Below are 22,111 nucleotides of genomic sequence, written 5' to 3'. Positions count from 1 at the left end.
GGTGAATAAGTTTGAAAATGAAATTATCCATTTGCCCTCTAGTATTAAAAATGAGATTTTGCTTGTGCCTGCACGTCTTACGAAACCATGATCAGATATACTGAAGATTGCTGCATATCAATGCTCGTTGATCATGGTAGAGTAATGTTCACTTCCTTAAATCTATAGTTACAACCCTTGTCTTTATCTAAGCAAGGTAGGAGTATTTCACCTGTAACAGTAGTATTTCATTGACAAAAACAATTTTTCTAAGTAAACAATTGTTGGTCGTAGAATTGGGTAAATCATTGATTGATAGTAGCATATCCATTGTTTGCTGGGTAAATAATTTCTTGTGTGTTAATGATTCATTATTGTATAAGGATAGGATGATGCTTTTTGGGTATACTTGCATCATTTGGTTTGCAAAGCTAATATATGTAATAATCTGATGTAACATTGATACGTTGAAAAATATCTGATATGAATAACTCTACATGTTGTCAATAGTATTTTCTTGTGTTGTTAATATGATATGATAGTTGTCGATACACTGTATTGTGCTGGTTAACTTGTAAGAATGTAAGTACTACTGAAAACATGTATTATGTTATGTTTTTTTTCATATGAGACATTTATATATTATTTTCAAGCATTTGATGCAAGCTTATTTTGTTGAAAATCTCTGCTATGAACAACACTGCATCTTGTCAATAGTGGATGAATGTGTTGTTAATACACTATGTGTATTTGTTAATACACTGTGTATGGTGCAGGTTGACCTGTAAGATGGCAAGTTCTTCTAGAGAACATATATTATATTTTTTCCATATAAGGGGGACACCAATGACTAGAAGGCCTTCAGGTAGGTCAAAAGATAAAAGAAGGGAATCTTAATTCTAAAACAAAGGATTTATCATCGTGAAAGATGCTATAAGACTGGTCATACCTTCAAGACTTACAAGAATCCTAATCCATGCTAGAAAATATTAGAGACAAGTGTATTTTTTGTTTATGTATCTAGAATTTATTTTTGTTTAGTTTTTTTTGTTTATTACACACCAATATATTAGCATTTGTCAATAGCGAATGCGTAGTTTATAAATGAAGTGATACCTTGTAATCAATGACCAATGGCAAGTACTCAACAGGTTCTTGCACCTGGTTGATTTTGAAGGGAATAATAGCTTCTAGTGCTTCATCACTTGTTAATGGTAAATTAATAGCCTGTAAATATAGTTATAACCACTTGTCAATTGCCAACGGCAAGTAGTCAACATGTTCTTGAATCTTGTTAATTTTTAAAGGGAATAATAGTACCTAGTTTCCTTAACACTTGTCAATGGTGAATTAATACCTTGTCAATATAGTTATAACCACTTGTCAGTTGCTATCGGTAAGTAGTCAACAGGTACTTACAGCTTGTTAATTTTTAAAGGGAATAATAGCACCTAGTGCGTCAGCACTTATTAATGGTAAATAATTACCTTTTTAATATAGTTATAATCACTTGTTATTTCTAATGGCAAGTAGTCAACATGTTCTTTAACTGGTTAATTTTTGAAAGGAATAACAGCACCTAGTGCCTCAGCACTTGTTAATGGTGAATTAATAGCTTATCAATATATTAAAACTACTTATCAATAACGTGATAAAACTTGTCAACATTTAATATTTGTCACATTTACAAACTTGTAATAAGCATTCATAACATTATTATCCAAGTTAACTACACAAAATGGGCTAACTATATAAAAAGACAGATTATCAATAAAATTATATCCTAAAGTTTCATCAAAAAACTTTTTACAAGACACATCAAGTAGTCTATTGAATCCTACTTCTCTACCCTTTTTTTATAATTTTCATTTATTTACCTTCACAACTTTGCTACTTTAATAAATTGACTAAGAGAGTAGTGCATATGAAATGGAACAGTATATTTTTTCACTGTTGTCTTTACTTTCTCTTCCATCTTCCTTTATTTGGAAAAAAATAGAAAAGTTTAATTAGATATGTTGAAAAGAGATTTTTCCATACTAGTCATTAATATTAAGTTCCAACTTAAAACATTTTTGCACTAGCATTGTTTATTAATATCCATAAAGAAGAGAAAACACAAGTCACAGAGAAAAATGGTTCACTAGTCAATGGACCATATTGTTATTGTCAATAGAGTTTATGGTTGTAGTCATTGGAGTAATTAGTTGTCATTCATGGAATAAATGTTTTTTGTCAATAGAGTATATGGTTGTTGTCAATAAAGAAAGCAGTTGTCATCAATGAAGAAATTTATAGATATTTAAAATTATAGATTTTTAAGTATAATTAAGAATTCTGTCATCAATGCACCAACATCTTGACAAGAAAAACCATGATTACAGTTGATTACAAAAATCTCATGCACAGCTACACTTTTGTAACAACCAAGAAACATACTTGATTATTTTAAGTCCCCAAAGATGAAATGGGAAACTTTAGTAGTAATTTTAGAAACTGTTCATATAACCTTGGTCATTATACAGCTGATCATTATCTCCTTTTTTCTTTTTGTTTACAAACAATTATACCATTATCCTTAAGCAAGTCAAAAGTATATCTTCTTTAGGATCTAAGAAATTCATTTGCCAGGTTAGACTACTATAAAGATAGTTCGATAATGGCAGTTAAGGCATATCTAAGTCATAAAGTGATAGGTTGCTACTTTCTTTATTTACTCCTAGTCTTGGACTCTCTAATAAGAGACATGATAGTTGTAATGACCATAAAATTTAAATTAAATAAATTTCTCTTCTAATTTATATTTTTTTTAATTGTTTTAGTTTTATAGAAAATGGTGAGTGGTGGCTTGATGAAATGTGTGTTGGTTGCTTACTTGAAGGTCGCAAGTTCGAATTTTATCTACCAAAAGTATGGTTTCATTTTTGTTTAAATTATAAAAAATTTTATATCCTTTTTGTAATTTTCTTTATGCCTTTTCTTGTAATATTCCTAATTTCCTTAATGTTCATATTTCTTTTTCTCTCAATCATACGCACATGTCAGGAAAAAAAATAATTTCTAAATCCTTCGACTCTCAATCTAGTTCATCATTTCTGTCTCCCCATGTGCCTCTCAAAGCTTCGGGTGATCTCTCATTGTTATGTGTGCCCCTAGTCACCATCTTCTCTCCCTTGTTATTATCCCTCTGCCATTTGAAAAAAAAACAAAGCATGTGAAGGGGGAGAGAGCGAGATGGAGTGTCTAAAATTTTCCTTCCCTTCACCGAGTCGATTGCTTCTTATACATTACCATTGACTATTCTCGTTGCTATCATTGCCACTTGCTACTCTTCTCTTCTTCTACATTATCAGCTATTGTAGGGGATTGAGTCACTAATCCTCCTCCCTTGTCATCGTCATCTGCTATTCCCTTATTTAGGGTTGGCGTGCGTATATGTGTCTCGCCTGAAACCTCTCTTTCTCCTCAGTTCTAGCCATTACACATGCATATGGTAAGCTTCTTATTTCTCCTTTTGTGATCGAAGATTCTACCTCTATTTTTCTTTCTTGTTGCTACCGTGAATCTTTTGAGAAATTAAGAGCTAATTTGAATTAGTTGATACTTTATATAATTTTATTGGGATGTTAAGTTAAATGTTGATGAGAAAGTTAATATGGAAAGGCTTATTGTAAATTGAAATTTGAGTAATGCTCTCAAGGGTTTGTAATAATACTTGAGTTAAGGATTTAGTGAATAAATGTTGTTAAATTTTCATTTTTGTTGGCTGACACTCTTCTCTTGCACAGTTTTCACTACTTCCTCCTTATTGTATGCCAGTTTTAATGGAGGTAAAGAAGTCTTGAGCCCACTTATTTCTCATAGTTGTTTTTGTGTAAATGACTAAATGGATAATTGAGGATCCAACTTCTCCTTTTTACTTGTTGTTGTCGTGACTGTACGAGAAGGATAGAAATTAAATTGAAGTTGAAATTCTGGTTTAGTGCTATCATGTGAAATGTCGAAGATGATGCTTTAATTTTCTAAGTTAAGATTATTCAATGAAGAGATTGGAGTTAGGAAGCTAATTTACTTATTTATTTATACATTAGAGAATTTTGGGAAATAGAATATAAGAGAAAGAAGTTGCTTGAGCTTGAAAAAAAAATTTAAAAAAATTAGTACATATTTTTTTTACTTTATTAATCCTTGTGAGTGATATATCCAAGTTGAGTACTAATGCTCTATGAAATTAAGTTGGAGACCCCAAATGAAATTTGAGCATGAGATTAATGTCAAACTATTTGAATTCTTGAAAAAAAAATTATATGGTTGTGGATGAATTGTGTGATAAGAGATTGGAATTTTAAAAGACCTTATGAGGGGGTTGAAAATGATACATGGTTGGTGTTTGACAAAAAAGATTAAGTGAAGATGGTAATTTAATGGAGTGTTGAGCTATGGCTTTTGAAGGATTTTATGTGTAAAGTTTTCTCTTAAAATTTCAAATTTACTATAGCAACATTTTGATAGTAGAGATGTTGGGAGAAAATAATTGAAATTATATATAGTTTATTTTAAAAACAATCTAATTTTAATTTATAGGATATTTGGAGGAGGAGAAATTTAATTGATATGGAAAGGTAAATCCTTGAATTCAAGAAATTTCAGTAAGTGGATAGCGTCCTAACTGATATTTCACTAAAAATTTCCTTCATTAAAATATTATATTTTTATGCAAATTCTTTTTTTTACAACAACAATGTGATTATTAGATATTTGTGATTAAATTACTTTATTTCATGAAATTATTTTTCTAGAATTGATTATTTTAGTTAATCAGTAAATATAAGTTTGGATTTTACTTATGGGATTTCATTCTGAAATTATTGAACTACTTTAGAAAAATGATTCATGCGAGTTTAACATTGAAAATGAAAATTTTATTTTAAAAGTGATGATTTTCTTAGCATGTTTGAAAATAGATTTGAAGGGGGACCTTATATAGAACATTAGTTGCTAACGGCAATTCCGTTAACCCTTGGCGTGCCATGGTCAATGACTAACTAGTTTGACTTTTGTGAGTGTCGCACTCACATTTGTTGCTCGTGGGTCTAATACCGCATTTGATTTCGTGGCTCCGAGTCGCATTTAGTTAGCATTACCTTCGTAGAACATGTCCACATTTGTTTCGTAGCTCAAGCTATGTTTGGTTACTTAACCTCATGGACTATGTGTCTACGTTTGTTTTCGTGGCATAAGCCGTATTTGGTTATTTACCCTCATGGATTGTGTGTCCATGTTTGTTACTTATTCTAATAAGTTCTTATAATTATGAGTTTTTTATTATTTGATGGATCTATTTTTCATTGATTTTGATTAATGGCATATTTATAATTATTTAATGCAATTATTTGTTTTATTGAAATTACATGATAATAACATTTGATATGATATTTTAATGAATCAAGAATTTATTTAAAGTTACACAGAGTTCTTTTATGATGAAGTTTATTAAATATTTGTTTGCAAAAATTATTATTTCTATTACACATAATTTGTTAAACTTTCTTTTTATGCATATTTAATTATTTATTGTTGGGATGCTATTCACTAAAAATTTATTTTGGTCTCAGATTTATTATTTGATGCTGATCCTCTCGCTGACCTTTGAGGGGCATACAACTGTTCTATGTGGAATTTTGTTTAGTACTATCTTCTTTTGATGTAAATATTTGAATTCATGTATTTTATTTTGAAGTAAGGTTAGATGCTCCACATAACCTATAACTAGGATTCTATTTTGTTATATGTTGTCTACTGAAATTTTTTCAAAAATGTTGAAACTTTTATTATAATGATTTTTATTAAGTATGTTATAATTCTTAGTACAAATTCAACTATGTTTTTAAAAATGGAAAGATTTCTCAATTTAAGGTTTAAAGGATATATGATAAGGTTCACATTTCATGCCAGTTACCCTCTAGTTTTGGGGCGTGATAATAGTCTTCTCCGACAGAATGCGAATGTGAGAACGGTGGTCGGCGATGAACTTTGAAAGATGTTAGAATGAGGAACACAGAACCATTCACTATGGGTTTCGGCTTTCGTGGGTTACTGGGAAACAAACTAATTTTCAAGTATTTCAAATGCAGGGTAAATGGGTAATTTCATTTTCAGACTTATTCACCCTTAAGTTCATTGGGATCTAGCAATGATTTCTTGAATTCATGGGACCTCAACGTATTTTAAGGCTTCCATGGGACCTTAGAGTGATTTTCCCTATAAAGTATAGTTAAATTTCTAATGCCTCATGGTATGTAGTCAATATCTTAGTCATGTAGCCACTATCTCTTACAACAAATATATAACCATTGAAGTAGTCTTAATGGCATAGTCCCCAATATATCTATATATAAACATCTCTTGTATCATGGAAACAAAAGAAGAAAAACCACTATTAATATGCATGATATATAGCTGATGCATAGAATATCATATTAACAGAAAAAATGATAGTAGCGCAATATTGGGGGTAAAGATATACCTTCTAAATTATTTCCAATGTCTCTTGGTATGTGGCCTGATAATTGATTAACTGATAGGTGGTCTATAATTTTTAGATGTGCAAGGCTTCTAACTTCATTGAGAATATTTCTTGCAATGAAAAAAAAAAAATAGAACATATAGTGTCAGTGCATAAAAAGTTAAAGTAAAATAAACAACACTTTTGTCATGTTTACAATGATAGAGCCATTTTAAAAAGAATGATAGTAACACTACTACTTCATCGATTACTTTCTATGTTGTTAAACTCAAGAGAATATATACACCCATTGAAGCATTGTCTAAGTTCCAAATCTCTCTCTTGATATGCAGCCAAAAGGTACTAAATCTACTGATTGCTTATGTATAAGATATCGTAGTAAAAGAAAAGTGAAGAGCACTTATATAAAAGCATATACCTTCTAAGTTATTGTTGTCAAGAGATAGCTCTTGAAGCATTGTCAATATCCCAATGCTTTTTCGTATGTGATTGGACAATTGATTAGTACTCAAGTATAATTTATTCAGATTTGTAAGACTACTAATCTCGTTGGGAATTTCTCCTGCATATATGACAATTAACACAAGAAAAACTCAATACTTAGAATTTTGTTGCATAAAAAAATTATGTCAAAGGAAAAAAAGAGTGGCAATTAAAGTTTTCAAAATGCATGCATAGTTATTATATAGGGTTTAGGGTTATTTTTGCTCGCAAATTATTCATGTTAGGCCTGCACGTGTTTTGAACTTGCCTTTTGGTTATTTTCCTCTCCTAAACATTTAAAAACTCATTCTTTTCTGCCCTGTTGTAAACGTGTCTATTAACCAAATTTTTGCTAAGTTTTTTGGTTGATCCTATTTTTAAATAAATCTTCATGGAAATAATAGTAATATTATATTACTTGTCATGGCTTGTGCAGTTGTGGAGAGTGCAACAAAGACACTTAAATTGTAATAACCCATAATTTTTAAGTAAAATTTAAAATAGGTAATGATATATTTTAGGAGTATTTTTATTAATTTTTTGAACAAATTTGGCGAGAAAAACAGCCGGTTTAATGGAGATTATGCGATCACTTATTTAATCGGTCTTGGGTTTGAATCTTCCAAAGACCAAGACTGAAAATTTTTATTATTTTGCTTTAGCTTTTCGCAATTAAAATTTTGCCCTATAAAAAAACAAACAAGAAAAGGGCAGACACATTAATGCAGGATTTGGGTTCATTCTTCAGCGTTCTCTTCATTCTTTCGAACATGCCAGACCAGAGGAGAGAGTGCTTGTCCTTCCTCATTAGATCTCTTCGTCCTCTTCTTGATTCCGTCTAGTTGACCGGCAAGCTTGAGAGTGTTCATTGTAGTTCCTCGTTTCTTCCCTCTCTGGTTGCTGTAACAGATCAAAATTTCTCCCTCTTGCCATCACCGGTGACCGTGAATGAAACTTTCCTCCCCCTCCTTTGCTGTATTGCTAAGAGGGAGTGTCAGAGTTCTTCATCATTTTCTCTACCTCACGTCACTGATGCTCGCTGCCATAGAGGTTCTTCTATCCCACTGTCATTCTTCCTCCTCCCCTGTTTTGGCTCTCGCGCAAGATGGATGAGTGTATATTTGTTCAGCTTCCATTTCTTTTTCCTGGTTCAGCGCCACTGTTAGAGAGTGAATCATAAGTATTTTTGCTTGGGACAATGTCAATTTCTCAATTCCTCTTCCCTGATTCTGTGGGTATGTGTTAGATGTTTGCGCTATGATTTTATTATCATTGATTGCTTTATGTGTGTATTGTGGAGCTTATGGCAGTATACATACATACATATATATATGTGTATATATATATTTCTATACACACACATATAAATGATTGATCTTCCTTCTCTGTTAGAGTGGCTGTCCGTGAGGTGTATGCACATTTAAAAATTGATTTATCCTCCATCTCTATTTTAGGGGCTGCTAGAGAGGTGTAGGGTAGATTGGAATATCAAGTAAGCTTAAATTTAAGTTCCAAGGTATCTTCTAAAAAGATAATTTCTCTTCAATTACTTTGGCTGCCGCTAGAGGAAAAGTTAAGTTTAGATTGATTTAGTTTTCTTTAGTTAAATTTATTTGTTTAGGGAATTGTCTTATTAAGAAGCATTGTAAATTTAAGTATTGATGACTGGAAATATTTGGACAAGAGATATAAAGACTAAGAAGTTTGATTGACTGGTTTGGAAATTGATGCCCATAAAGTGTTTAGTGAAATATATAAGAGAGGAACTTGGTTTGGAGTGGGGCAATCAAGTTTGCTCATTGTATTGAGGATTGAAATTTGGATTTAGGTTGTTCAATCTCCATGTTGAAAACTCAAGAAGGTACAAATATTACTTGAATATATAAATACACACACTATTGATAAAATTCATGTTAATTATAGACATTGAGACAAGTTATAATGAAACTTAACTTTTGTTACTTACAAATGCATATACCATGATATTTATTGATCATGAAATTTGAATATTGTTAATTTGGACGTGACATTCATTTCCATTCATAAATGAAAAGTGAGAATGTGACTTGAAGTTGTAATATGAAAGAAAAAAGGGAATAAAAAGTTATGCTTAGCCTTAATATATAATTTTATATGTTAAAAATATTAAAACTTGATCCATATATAAACCACTTCCTAAAAACCAAACCAAACCTATCTTAATAAAAAAAAAATCAATCAAGTGTCATTTTTTATGCAAAGTGAATTTTTTTGGGCCAATTGAGGCAAAGCACTTGAAACTTTTTTGGGCCAAAAAATCACTAAAGTTGAAAGTTGAAATTTTAATGAATGTTTTCTGTTTTCTATTTTTTGTTTTTTGTTCTTTTGCATTTTTGGATGAGAAAGATTAATTTTTGAACAGGGCAAAGTACCCGTAATTGCTCTTAGCTTTAGCTCAATTGCATAGAAAATCCCTCATCTTTAGATGTTTAAAAATCACACCCTCAACTTTCAGATTCTGACATATATCCCCATACAGATAAAATGGTGGTTAGATTTAATGGAATTTAAGCTACATTAGATTATCTAAGAAACATATTTATAAATTGTAAATTCCATAACGATGACTCATTAATTTTGGTCAAAGACTTATAAATTATCACACTATTTTAATTTGAAACTCAATTGGTATTGAAAAACATATTCATTTATAAATCTTGGATACACTAGTTATGCTATAAATTTTGAAAGGAGGACTTATAAATTTTGGAAAAGGATTTATAAATTAATTAAGACAAACTCAGTTATAAATTACATAAACACAAGTTAAGTTGTGAATTTCTAAAAGATTTGTAAACTTTAAAAATTGACTTTTAAATTGCATGTGAAGATTTGTCAAGGGTACTCTCTCTATAATATTTATCTAGACTCTTCCTAGGTAGTTATCTTTGTATTCTAAAATCATCCTAGGTTATTATCTTCCTAGAGAATTGTTGTACTCTGTGAGTGAGTAACTTTGTACTATATGTAAGTTTAATGTGATCATGGGATTTATATGTGAGATCTTGAGATCTAACTACAATTTCACTTAGCCCTTTTTAGATCAATTGTGACTCTTGGGATCTCAATTTGAGGCTAAATACTTGAGAATAAAGTTGTTAGATAACTTTACTTCTGATTAATTTAGAAACTATAGTGATTATTCTTTAAGGCTAATCTTAGATGCCACTATTACTCTCCTAAGAAATACCTATATATACTTATTCCTCCTAGTCTATTTTGGACTCTTTTGGACTTTAACCGACTCATTTCTTAGTTCTAGGCATTATTCCATAAGTACTAAATGTATTTATACTATTTCTTTGGCTCTAGAAATTTTTTGATTTTTGACAAGAGCCCTTGAGTACTGAATGTGCTTTACATGAAATCGTAGCCCAAATATTTATGGGCCAAAGAACCAAAAAAAATCATAGTCTTCATATTATAAAGATTTAGTCTCAATTTTGTGATTATTAATTAATTCATTTTTTAGTTCAACCATCTTTATTTCCTACTCTGGCTAGCTATCCATATCCATTATTCTACTTCAACCCTACTATTCTTGTGATAACTTTTTTTAAAATATTCATTAATCAAATTATGCCTCAATGTTAGACTTAACAATGCCACCTCATTCGAGAGCCAGCGTCCCTAGTAGCTTTACTCCATCGTACTTCTCTCGATCTTCTATTGATCAAAACCCTCCATGAGTAGTTATTTTCATGATATAGACCTTTCATTGAAAGCACTATTGTTATGAGTACAAGTTTAAAGGAAGAGTTTATCTTAAAAGACTAACCCATTTGAATGGAGAGCCCCTTGAACTTATAAATCCTACTTCACTTGTAAGGCTTTTTAATATTGGACTCATAATATTACCCTTAGGTTTGCATGACAATGAAAAAAAAATCATCAACATCAATATCAATGTATATAATAAAAATAAAATCAAGTGGTATTGTTGTAACAATTTTCATCTAACCTTATTTTAAGTAAATATATAAACATGTGTATGATGGTAAAAATTAATAGGAGAATGACATTTAAGGCCCTCACAAAGGAATTTATCACAATAAAGGCCCATCAGTTTTGCACTAAATATTGTATTATGAAAACACATATATGTTGTTGTTAAAAAGCTAAACATTAATTTTTAAATTTTTAAGGAAACCCTAACAAAAACTTCAAAGTTAAGGTTGAGTTTTTAACAATAATACATATGTGTCTTCACAAGATAATGCCCTATGCATAACTGATGGACCCTTATTATGACAAATTTCCTTGAGAGGGTCTTAAAAGTCATTCTCCCAAAATTAATCTGTTTAATTGTAAAATCAACGTGAACAAAATTTGATTAAAATTAGTTGTTATCAATCAAATGGGCTCCAAATAATAATTTTGAATTAATTACTCTTCTACTTCTATTTATAAGAAAATAATCATTGGTACTTCAAGATTTTTTAAAAAATTTAATAAAATATTTATAACTCATTTTTTAAAAGCACCTTTGTCTCTCTTTAACTCCTAACTTAACTGATAGCTTTTCCATCTTTTCTTCCTTCCTTACTAAACTATTCTATCAATCAAATGGTGATTTTGAAAAGTTGTAAATTAAAATTTTTTTGCAGGCATTTAACTAATTGTAAATATCTTTTCAATCACATGAAAATATTTGCTAAGGTCTTCTTATAAAACAGACATAGGAAAGATTGAAATTCAAATTTTGAATTCCAATATGTTCAACTCTTCAATGACAAAAGTGGAATTAAAATTTCTCCCTACCCAAACTTCAATCTCAATCCCAAATAGGTCATCAAATGGCTTGGAAATAATACCATGATTGTAAGAATTGAATAAGATTGGCCAATTTAACTGACAATAACTAGCCTTTAGTCTAGTTCAGCCAATTATAAGAACAAGATGAAAAGTGAATCAACCAAAATAGAGTTGATCAAAACAATGAAAATTGATAAAACTAATCAAGAATAAATTTTTCACTTTTTTTAAAAAAGATCTCAATAGGCCAAAACAATACTATTTTATGTTTTTATATGTCTTGTGATTGTTTTTTCTCTAGTGTTATAAATATATATATATATATATATATGGTAATTTTTATTAATCATGGAAGCTTGTATTAGTTTGTTCTATAATTAATGTGACATACTCCCTCCATTTTAAAATATAGAAAAATTTTAACCAACTCACATAGTTTAAAAAATTATGTTCATCATACTAAGTATGTTTGAAATTGAAAATTTTAGACTAACATATCTTGTAAATCTTGGTAATTTGTGGTGAAAACAAATAGTATTTTATTATAATGTTAGTGGGATTAAGCTTAAATTTGCCATGTATTATAAGAAGCATGAATAAATATTGTCTTAAATATTTTTATTTTGCATACATAATCTTTAAATTTTATATTATTTTAATTAAAAATGGTCCAACCATGCAAGGTTTAATACCTCAATCAGTTGAATACTTGCTTAGTTTTTCAACACTGAAAATAATTGCTATGACCCTTGAAAACTTTTTCAAACACGTTAGTGTTGATATGGGAATTTTCATGTTGCAACATTATATAAAGGCCAGAGAACTCCTAGCCATGCTATCTGCATTCTATAATAGAGAGAAATAAACCCTGAGCAATTAAGATGTTAGCCAAGGTGTTATTAGATGTGCTTTTGGTTTGTGTTGAGCTATTTTTAATCCTAGCAACCTTTCTTGCTCATGTGAAGCCATCAATCAACCAACACAAATGGCCTCAATCTGTCAGAGATTCCACACCAACACCTTATTAACAATAGAAACCACTGCTAATCCAAGCACTACCGCTAATCAACTCTCCACCAAGAGTCAAGGCTCTAAGCACTCTAGAGAATGAGCCTAAAATTGAAGCACCTGATGAGGTTCCACCAAAACACAAGTCACCTCCAAAGTATAAGCCAACCAGTGCCAAATTAGCTAGTGATCATGTTCATCATTAGAAACCTAAATAAAGCTTATATTATATGTGTGTATGTTCGACTAAGAGTGCTTTCCACTCATGTGAAAATGTAATGCTCCTTTTAGGGATATCATGAATAAGTTCCATGTACACTTGTGTGTGTTTGTGTGTATACTCCTTGTGTTATGAAATTACTATTGTTTAAGAAATTTAATGCCAGTTGATTAACTTTTTTACCAAATATTATACTCTCATTTACTATGTTCAATTCTAGATATAAATCATTTTTAAATACTTCACCAAAGTCAAATAAAAGTAGTTAAATTATTGATATTTTTTTAGAGAAGAAACAAGAAAGAAACAAATTGACTAATAGAAAGGGTAAAATTGAAAAGAAATATTAAAAGTCTATCTTTTTATTCAAATTGATTTATAAAAAAGATCATCAATTTTTCCAGTAATGTGACTTATACAGAGAGAGAGGATTAGAGAGAGTACTAATAATCTATCCCCTCTTTCCCTCTCTTCACCTCTACTCTAGTAATCTCACTTCCCATGTCTAATGTCTTAGAAAATATGTTTAGGACCATTCATATTTGCAGTCAATTTATTATGTTGATTTTTCTATGTTCTTGATGTTTCTTGTTGTTTAGCCCCTAATAAAATTATACGTTACTTGAAAAAGCTATGTTAAGTATAGAATTTAAGCTTAATCATGTGAGAACTTAATCTTAAAAATCTATATGAATATATATTATATCACTGTTGGCCAACTTTCAACAAAATTAATTGTTGTCATTCAAATATTAGGCTCCAAACAATAAGTTAGGAGTTAAAGAGAATGACAAGTAAGGCCCTCATAAGATGTAATATCTATCAAACATTACCAAATTATCACACATAATTCATATAAACATAAATAGAGGCCCCTCAAACCTCTTGACATTATCAAAATGATAAGTAATTATAATATTGAAAATAGCTTCTTAAAATTGTTTGGGTTCCCAAACCCTTTTAAAAACCATTGCAAATCTTAAAGTAGATATTCATGCTTAATGGAAGCCTATAGGCTGCAAAAACATTGCACAATGTGAAAACTTGAAACAAAATAGCATTTTCTAAAAAGTAGCCATATGCCATGGCACGTGCCATAGGCATCACAGAATGTGATATAAAGCCAAAATGGCTCGCTCTGTGACATGCACTGTGACTCACGTATCAGATTTTGCTATAAGTGACAACTAACTTTTACAAACTTTTGACTCTTGTCGTGTCTTCATATAAGGTTCGATTGGAATGATTTAAGAGTCTATATGAAGCTTATCTGATAATGTATCTAGTAATGTAGGCTTGGTTTCAATCTAATATTTTATTTGAAAATTGAACACTCAAATGTAAAATAACCACTTTTGTCATTTTCACCTAACCCAAGTATCCTAATTCTAACCTACATATCATTAGCCATTATCAATGGCTTGACCATATTCAATGGGATATATTTAACCTAATTAACCAACAATATCAACCAAGTTACACAACCACACATCTTTAGCCATCAAACTGCCTTTTTTCAAATAATAAGGCCTATATTTCCTACTCTATCATACATATAGCATACATGGCCACGTACTCCACACAATCACCCCAACCATACCCATTACACATCTATATTCCTATCTGAGCTCAATAAGTCACATTTTACCACATATACACATACCCAGGCTAAGATACACATATGGCCATGAACACATTAAACATGTAAATGAAATCCCTATGTCAACTTATAACATTTTTATTTACAACATGACAAACTCATTACACAGACTCGTGTAGCACAACTATAGCTCAACTATGCTTGGCCTAAATCTTTTCCTTGCCTGCTCACTGTCGAAACTTGTAAAAATGTAACCATAAGGTGAAATAAACATCTCAATATTAGAATAACCCACAACTATCAACTAATATATATAATTGTAAATAAGTAAAGTTCACATAGATATACATATAAATAACATATCCATCTTTCAACAAGTTATTTTCACACTAGTATGATCATCTACCATCTAATCCTCCGCATTATCCTGACTGAAACCAGAGACTTCACTAGAACAATCACACATATTGATCCAAACACACCTTCATTGGTAGAACCATTTAGCCAAAGATGTTCTATCCTATTTCACACTATGGTTTCCCCTATCACACATGATCAGGGTGTCATTTCCAAAACTACATTGCACATATGCTCAGGAGTACAAATCTCCAACACCACACCTAAGTGGGCATTCAAGAGAGAAATTCTCTAACACTATACCCCATCAGGCACTCAAGAGAATGTATGCTATATGGTCTTTCATGACTCTCTATGAGTGAACTTCTAATCCCTAACATGATCATGCTCACTTTTCACATATACAAACCACATTTTTGTGTCCAAACCATATTTATACACACCGTTTGCCCTCCCCCTTCTCAGAGTTTACCCCTCAGGTTTCCTTGGTGGGATAGAGAGTGGGACCTTTTGAACTTAATTTACTCAAGATATAGGGTATGCTGATAATACAGCCATCCCAAAGCCTTCCTAATGATCAAATTCCTAAGGGCTTGACATAACATACACCCATAAGGTTCGATCCCACAACCTCTCCTATCAAGCAAAGAAGTAGTCAACATTGGTACCACTGAATTGATTAGCTCAGTGGTGCTAATGTTGCCCACTTCTTCACTTAGTAGGAGAGGTTGTGGGATCAAACCTTAGGGGTGCACGTTACGCCAAGCCCTTGAAAATTTGATTATTATGGAGGCTTTAGGATGGCTGTACTACCAACATACCTTGTCCTAAGTAAATTGGGTTTAAAAAGGTTCCACTCTTAGCCCTACTAGGGAAACCTAGGGTTTACCCTTGATGAAGGAGGAGGGCGAATAATATTCAATATCCTTGTTTAAACAATCTTAATAGAATAATCTTGAAAATCTAAAATAAAACTAATTGAATCTCATTCATATTTCATCAACAATCCAGTTCACTGCCACTTGGCAATGTGTGGTTTTGGATGGCATCAATTTCGATATTGTGGTTGGTTCAAACTAGCATTGGGATGATCTAGCTAAAGCTTTAAAGATAATGTCTAAAGAACTACTCAAGTCTGTTAGCTTTTGAATAAGCAGTTGATCACTGAAACCGCTTCCATTAATCAGGTCCTACGTATGTCATAAATATGCCGGAAAATAATTAATGAAATAATTAATATATTTCACCAAAAAAATTTAATTATACGAAATAATATAATTTTAATTTCTTAGTTATATGTGTGTGTGCGTGTGTGTGTGTGTGTGAAAATATAAATTATTTACTAGTATACATCCATAAGAGTATTCGAAACCTTATGTTGGCATGAATAACATTTTTAATTTGCAGTGTGGACTAACTGTAGTGGTTTTTAAAACTTTATGGCAAATATACGTCTTCTGTCGTTTAACATTTCACAAGTTTCATTTTAATTCCTTAATTTTATGAAGAATTTTTTCAACCCTTTTAATCTTAATACCGTTAATTCTATTAAAAAAATGTTGACAATGAACTTTTAAATGTTAACAAAACATTATTAAATGTTGACATATTGAGTTTATTTTATAAAATTCATAAAAACTCATTTAACTAATGGGGTGCAAGTTAGAGGACTAGAAAATTTTATAAAATTAAAGATCCAAAATAAAACCTTACATAAAGTTAAAGAATAACTAGACGTAAATTTTTGTCAAGTTTTATATTGTGTCTCATATTGGTAGTTTAATTTTTATTTATAATTTTCTTGTAATCCTTAACTTTACTTCAAATTTTTTCACTTTTGTTTGTTCTTTTTTATTTTAAATTTATTTATTAAAAATTTTATTATGCTTCATTTTTCCCTTCATTTTATTTTCTGTCGTTTCATTAATTTTGAAAATAATAATATTTTATTTAGAAATAAAATTAATAAACTTTAAAAGAAATTTGCATGCGTTGCGCTGATAATGGATGAAAGTGAAATGTAAAATTTTTTTAGAAAAATAAAGCAATATTAAGAAAAGATATATTAAATGAAATAAAAACTAAAAATATTGGGAATCTGGAAAATGCATATTGTACCGCCAATCACGATATGATTACATCAATGAATGCATTTATAAGTCTCATGAAATAGAGTCTGTTAATTCATATACATTTACAGCTCTTCTGTCTATGCTTTTCGCATTTTGAAATTGATGCATCACAAGCTCATTTGAAAATTTATAATCTGGCTTTATTCTCTACAGACCTAGTTTTTCATACAAATTCTCAACAAATTGCATTAGAAGCGAAAGTATCAGGTTTTAATTCAAATAGTTCGAAGAAAAAAATGTTTGAAAAAATTATATCAATATAAAGACATAGGTTGCAATAGTTGGTAAATAAGTCTAGCCATGCCAATAGTTTGAGATAAAGCAATAAATTCACGAAATATTTTCCAATACTTCCATTAAAAAAGGAAAAATTATTTTTTCCTTAGTATATGGATATTATTTAATGTATTTGTAATTTTTCAACAAGATCTTGCCGTGAAAGAAATATGCCGTGTCTTTTACTTTGATGGGCAAAGAGGATTTTGACTTTTTTTCGTCATTTTACACACGACTGAAAATTCCTCAGACGAAAATAATGCACATGATAAGAACATACCACTTGAATCATGAATGATAGTCACGGGAAAATTAATCATACTTTTAATATATGATTTAATTTTCTGAAATTATAAGGTCTTTCGTGTAATATAAGATGACATTACTTGTGGAGAAAGACTGGTGTTTATAAGTCGCTAATGAGACTCCGTGTCACTTGAGTTTGACTTGAGCATATTTCCTTTCATATTGTTTAGTCAAGCCTATCAAACTCTTCATATTAGTAAGTGTGAAGATTGTCCATTAGGATAATAAAAATTTCAGTCTCTTAAATTTATCTCAATTATCGATTTAATCTCTCAAGTTTAATTATTTTTTCAATTTCGCTCCTTATATTTTTTAAAATCATCATATAAGTCACCTTAATTTTAAAACACAAAATGAATTTCAAATTAAATTAATGTATAAAGTATATTGTTTTTGTTCTTTTAATTAGACACTTGGTTAGATACATGTTAAGTTTATGTATTCGTTATATAGGAAAGTTTATATATTTCTAAAATACCTTCTAATTATTATTATTAGAATACTTAGAATTCTTACATGGGACTTTGGAGTGGTTTTCCCTAATTGTTTTTTGGACCCGAACAGTGGTTTAAAAAAAAAAGTATGATTTGCTTCCGTGTCCTTTGAGTTGAGTTGACTATATGCATTCATATTATTTAGTCAAGTCGAGGCCAGGCTGAACTTTTCAGGCAACAACTCGGCAATTTCTTTGAATGCTCTTACATAGTTACGTGATTAAGTTTCCCACAAGGCACGTTTCGATTCTCTTACTTTTCTTGATCCCAAACACTATAAATTAGTATCATCCTTCTCTTCTCTCAGCCAAATTAACTCAAGCCACTTAATACACCAGAGATTATTGCTCTGACACAGACATGGCTTCTGTTAAACAAGTTTGTCTTTTACTATTCCTACCTCTCTTGCTTTGTTCTTCCTTCATTGAGAGGTCTCACGCTGCAGGAATCGCCACCTACTGGGGCCAACACGGCGAGGAAGGCCACCTCGTCGACGCCTGCAACACCGGAAAGTACCAATTCATTAACATAGCCTTCTTGTCAACCTTCGGTGGTGGCCAAACGCCGAAACTTAACCTCGGCAGCCACTGTGATCCCGACAGCAACACCTGCACCGTCTTTAGCTCAGAGATTAAAACTTGCCAAGCCAATGGCATCAAAGTGCTTCTCTCCCTCGGCGGTGCCACCGGAGGCTACTCTCTGAGCTCTGCCGATGACGCCGGCCAGGTTGCTCAATATCTATGGGACCACTTCCTCAAAGGAAGTTCCGACTCACGGCCCTTGGGCGACGCCGTTTTGGACGGCATCGACTTCGACATCGAGACGGGGGATGGGCAGCACTGGGACGAGCTGGCTAGAGCTTTGAAGAATTTTGACCAACAACTGATTCTCTCGGCGGCACCGCAATGTCCGATAACCCCACAAATCTATTATTTGGACTCTGCGATCAAAACAGGGTTGTTCACTTATATTTGGGTTCAATTCTACAACAACGATCAATGCCACTACAATGGAAACACTAACAACCTTTTGACAGCTTGGAACCAGTGGACCGCCGTGCAGGCCGATCAGGTGTTCTTGGGGGTTCCAGCATCGGTGGACGCTGCCGGAAGTGGGTTTATTCCAACGGACGTGATGATTTTTCAGGTTCTTCCGGCGATCAAGCAGTCGTCCAAGTACGGCGGAGTCATGATCTGGGACAGGTCCTTCGATCTCAAAAGTGGATATAGCGACGCCATTAAGGCTTCAATATAAGCGTTTATCTGTGTACCTGAGTTCGAATTGGAGACTTCTAATTAAGAAGGATCAATAGGTTGATCCAAATCCAGTGATACCGTTTACTTTATGATATGTGGGAGATTGGTAGTGTTTGTTTCTACGGATATATTATGAGTGAAATAAACTTAACTTTCGCATGTAACAGATGAATTTGAAATAAATAATAAAATATAAAGAGTTTCAATTTCGACTTTCATGCATCTCGATCTGATTAGTGCGTTATCACGTAAATAATTCAGTAAAGCAAAAGTAGATTACGTACGTGAACATATATCATCGTCTATGACTAGTTTAATAAACTAAACTGAACGGGGAAAAAAGTAATAACAAATATTTTCTTTTATTATTCAAGGAAAAATTTGTTTTCAGAACTTCTTATTGCTCATTGATCCTCTTCTATTGCGACATTAACAGATTTTTAATTTCTCAAAATTGGCTAACATATATAGCTACGCTATTCCATCCAATTGAAAACATATTTATGAATGAATTGCTCTAGACATTCAATGGTAATGATTAATGAACTCTCTTATCTTTTTTGATTTAAGGATGGCTATAATATAGTTACTATGACAAGAAAAATGAGAATGGAGTTCTAAATGTCTTCAAAACTTTCAAATTTTTGATTTCAAAACTTTTTCAATGCTCAAATCCTAGCTATACAATGCTCCTAAGGTCCCTTCAACTCTAGGGATTGCGTCCCAAGTCAAAGCAATGACATATTTGTATCCAACCCTAATTTTTTTAGCTAAGCAAAACATTTTGTTTTGTTGTCAACAGCAAAAGTCGCTGACAAAAACAAGATTTAGGTACCCACTTTAGTCTGCCTTATACACTTCTTTTATTTAGCGTGACTATTCACTATGCATTTGATCTATTGATCTTAGGGGTCGTTTGGTACACTGGAGTAATTTTTTATAGAATGGGAATGGGAATGGGAATGAGAATAAGCTATATATGTGTGACTGAGAATTTTTATAGAATCATACGAACTAATTTGTTTGGTATGCAAGTGTTTTCTTTGCTCAATCTTCCTTTGAGTTTCTGCTCTGAGGCTTCACCAATGGCCTCAGTACCCCCTATTCTACTGTACCAAACATAGACTTAATGCCTTCCAAAAGCTTCACCAAATGGTTAGAATAGTTCCCAATACAACCTTAAACCAAGATAACATGAAATTAGTTAGAAAATATCAAAATAAAGTCGTGGTGTAAATTTTAAAAATAATATGCACATTTTCATAACTTGAATATTCAAAATATATACAACTAGGCCAAAATATATAAAAATGTAGAGAAAATGTGCCAAAGTGACATGAATAAATTCTAGATGCCAATATCACTCTACTACTCTTCTAGGCTATACTTTATTTCTCCTAGTCTATCCTGGATTCTTCTAGACTTTAATAGGCCCATTTATCAGTTCTAGGCATGCATTACTCTATAATTTCTGCATGTATTTATACTTTGTCCCCAACAAGTTTTAAATTTTTTATTTAGTCCCTGAGAGATATTCTAACTTTTTAGGATACTTTTGTGATGCTTGGCTTCTTGCTCAAACATTGGATTCAGTATCATACTTAATTTATGCTTAATTATTCTTTAGCTTTCGGGCCAAAAATCCAAGATGTTTACATGAACCACACTTGGATAACATGTATCTTCATTTGGATAAGGGTTTGGGAAAATGAAATTAAGGATCCTCTAAGAGCATTAATCTCAATTAAGGACCATAAAATATTGAAATCCTAATTAAGCACCATGGTCCTTAATTGGGATAAAAAATATACCTAACTTTACAAAATTGCCCTTCACTAAAATACTAAAAGATAACAAATTATGTTTGTATTCTCTATTATTTTTGGGCGCAAAAAATTCTGCTATCATGTGCTGTTGTGCGCGAAAATCTGGGCAAAAAATTAGTGGAGTGGATTATCATCTAGATCATCATCTTCTCCCTCCTTAGTAATAAGTAATTACATGCATTGCTTCTTTTACATCTTCTCCTCTCTCGTGTATGAAAAATATGCATTTTTATATTTTTCCTCTTCTTTATCTTTGACATCTTCTCCTCTGTCTTGTCGACAACTTTTATATCTTTGTAAATGCTATTTTACACCATTTGTCTTTTATAGCTAAGAAAAAAAGTATTAATGTTGTTAATGATTATACAGATCTCTCTCTCTCTCTCTCTCTCTCTCTCTCACAAACACAAACACACAAAAGAAATGATTTATGAGAACGATAATGTTGAAAAAGATTGAGTTAAAAAAAAGAAAGATATAGCATGGGTTATGAATTTTTCTATTATGTGAAAAGTGCACTAATGTTAAAAAATGTGAAAAAAAAAAGAAAGATATAACATGGGTTTTGAATTTTTCTATTATGTGAAAAGTGCAGTAATGTTGAAAAATGCAACATGTATGCTGAATTGTTGTAGTCATGGTTGGGATTACGGGAAGGATAGTTGTGAAGTAATAAATTTGTAAGCTACTTCTAGTTGTTTCAAGTTTATTTTCTGTATGGCAAATACTTCAGCAAAAGAAGTATTTTGTTTTTTTTCACGTTGAAGGACATTTTGTAAAAGATTTATAAGGGAAGGGGACCTATGAAGGCGGAAGATTGATTTCTAAATTGATTAGAGAAGGTATAAATCCTG

The 22,111-nt window shown here is 31.4% G+C and overlaps 1 protein-coding gene across 1 annotated transcript; it reads left to right on the top strand.

Annotated features, from left to right (window-relative positions):
- Positions 1–18,496: 18,496 nt before the first annotated feature.
- Positions 18,497–19,643, top strand: LOC129318818 (acidic endochitinase-like). The gene has a single exon (XM_054963783.1). The coding sequence runs from the start codon at positions 18,536–18,538 to the stop codon at positions 19,427–19,429; it is 894 nt and encodes a 297-aa protein (XP_054819758.1). The 5' UTR covers positions 18,497–18,535; the 3' UTR covers positions 19,430–19,643.
- Positions 19,644–22,111: the final 2,468 nt, after the last annotated feature.

The sequence above is a fragment of the Prosopis cineraria genome, unplaced genomic scaffold (assembly GCF_029017545.1).
Source record: "Prosopis cineraria cultivar Desert tree isolate PC_DT_omini unplaced genomic scaffold, ASM2901754v1 PC8, whole genome shotgun sequence".
Lineage (NCBI taxonomy): Eukaryota > Viridiplantae > Streptophyta > Magnoliopsida > Fabales > Fabaceae > Prosopis > Prosopis cineraria.
Note: the sequence above shows the minus strand (reverse complement) of the source record. Positions and strands in the feature narration are given on the sequence as shown.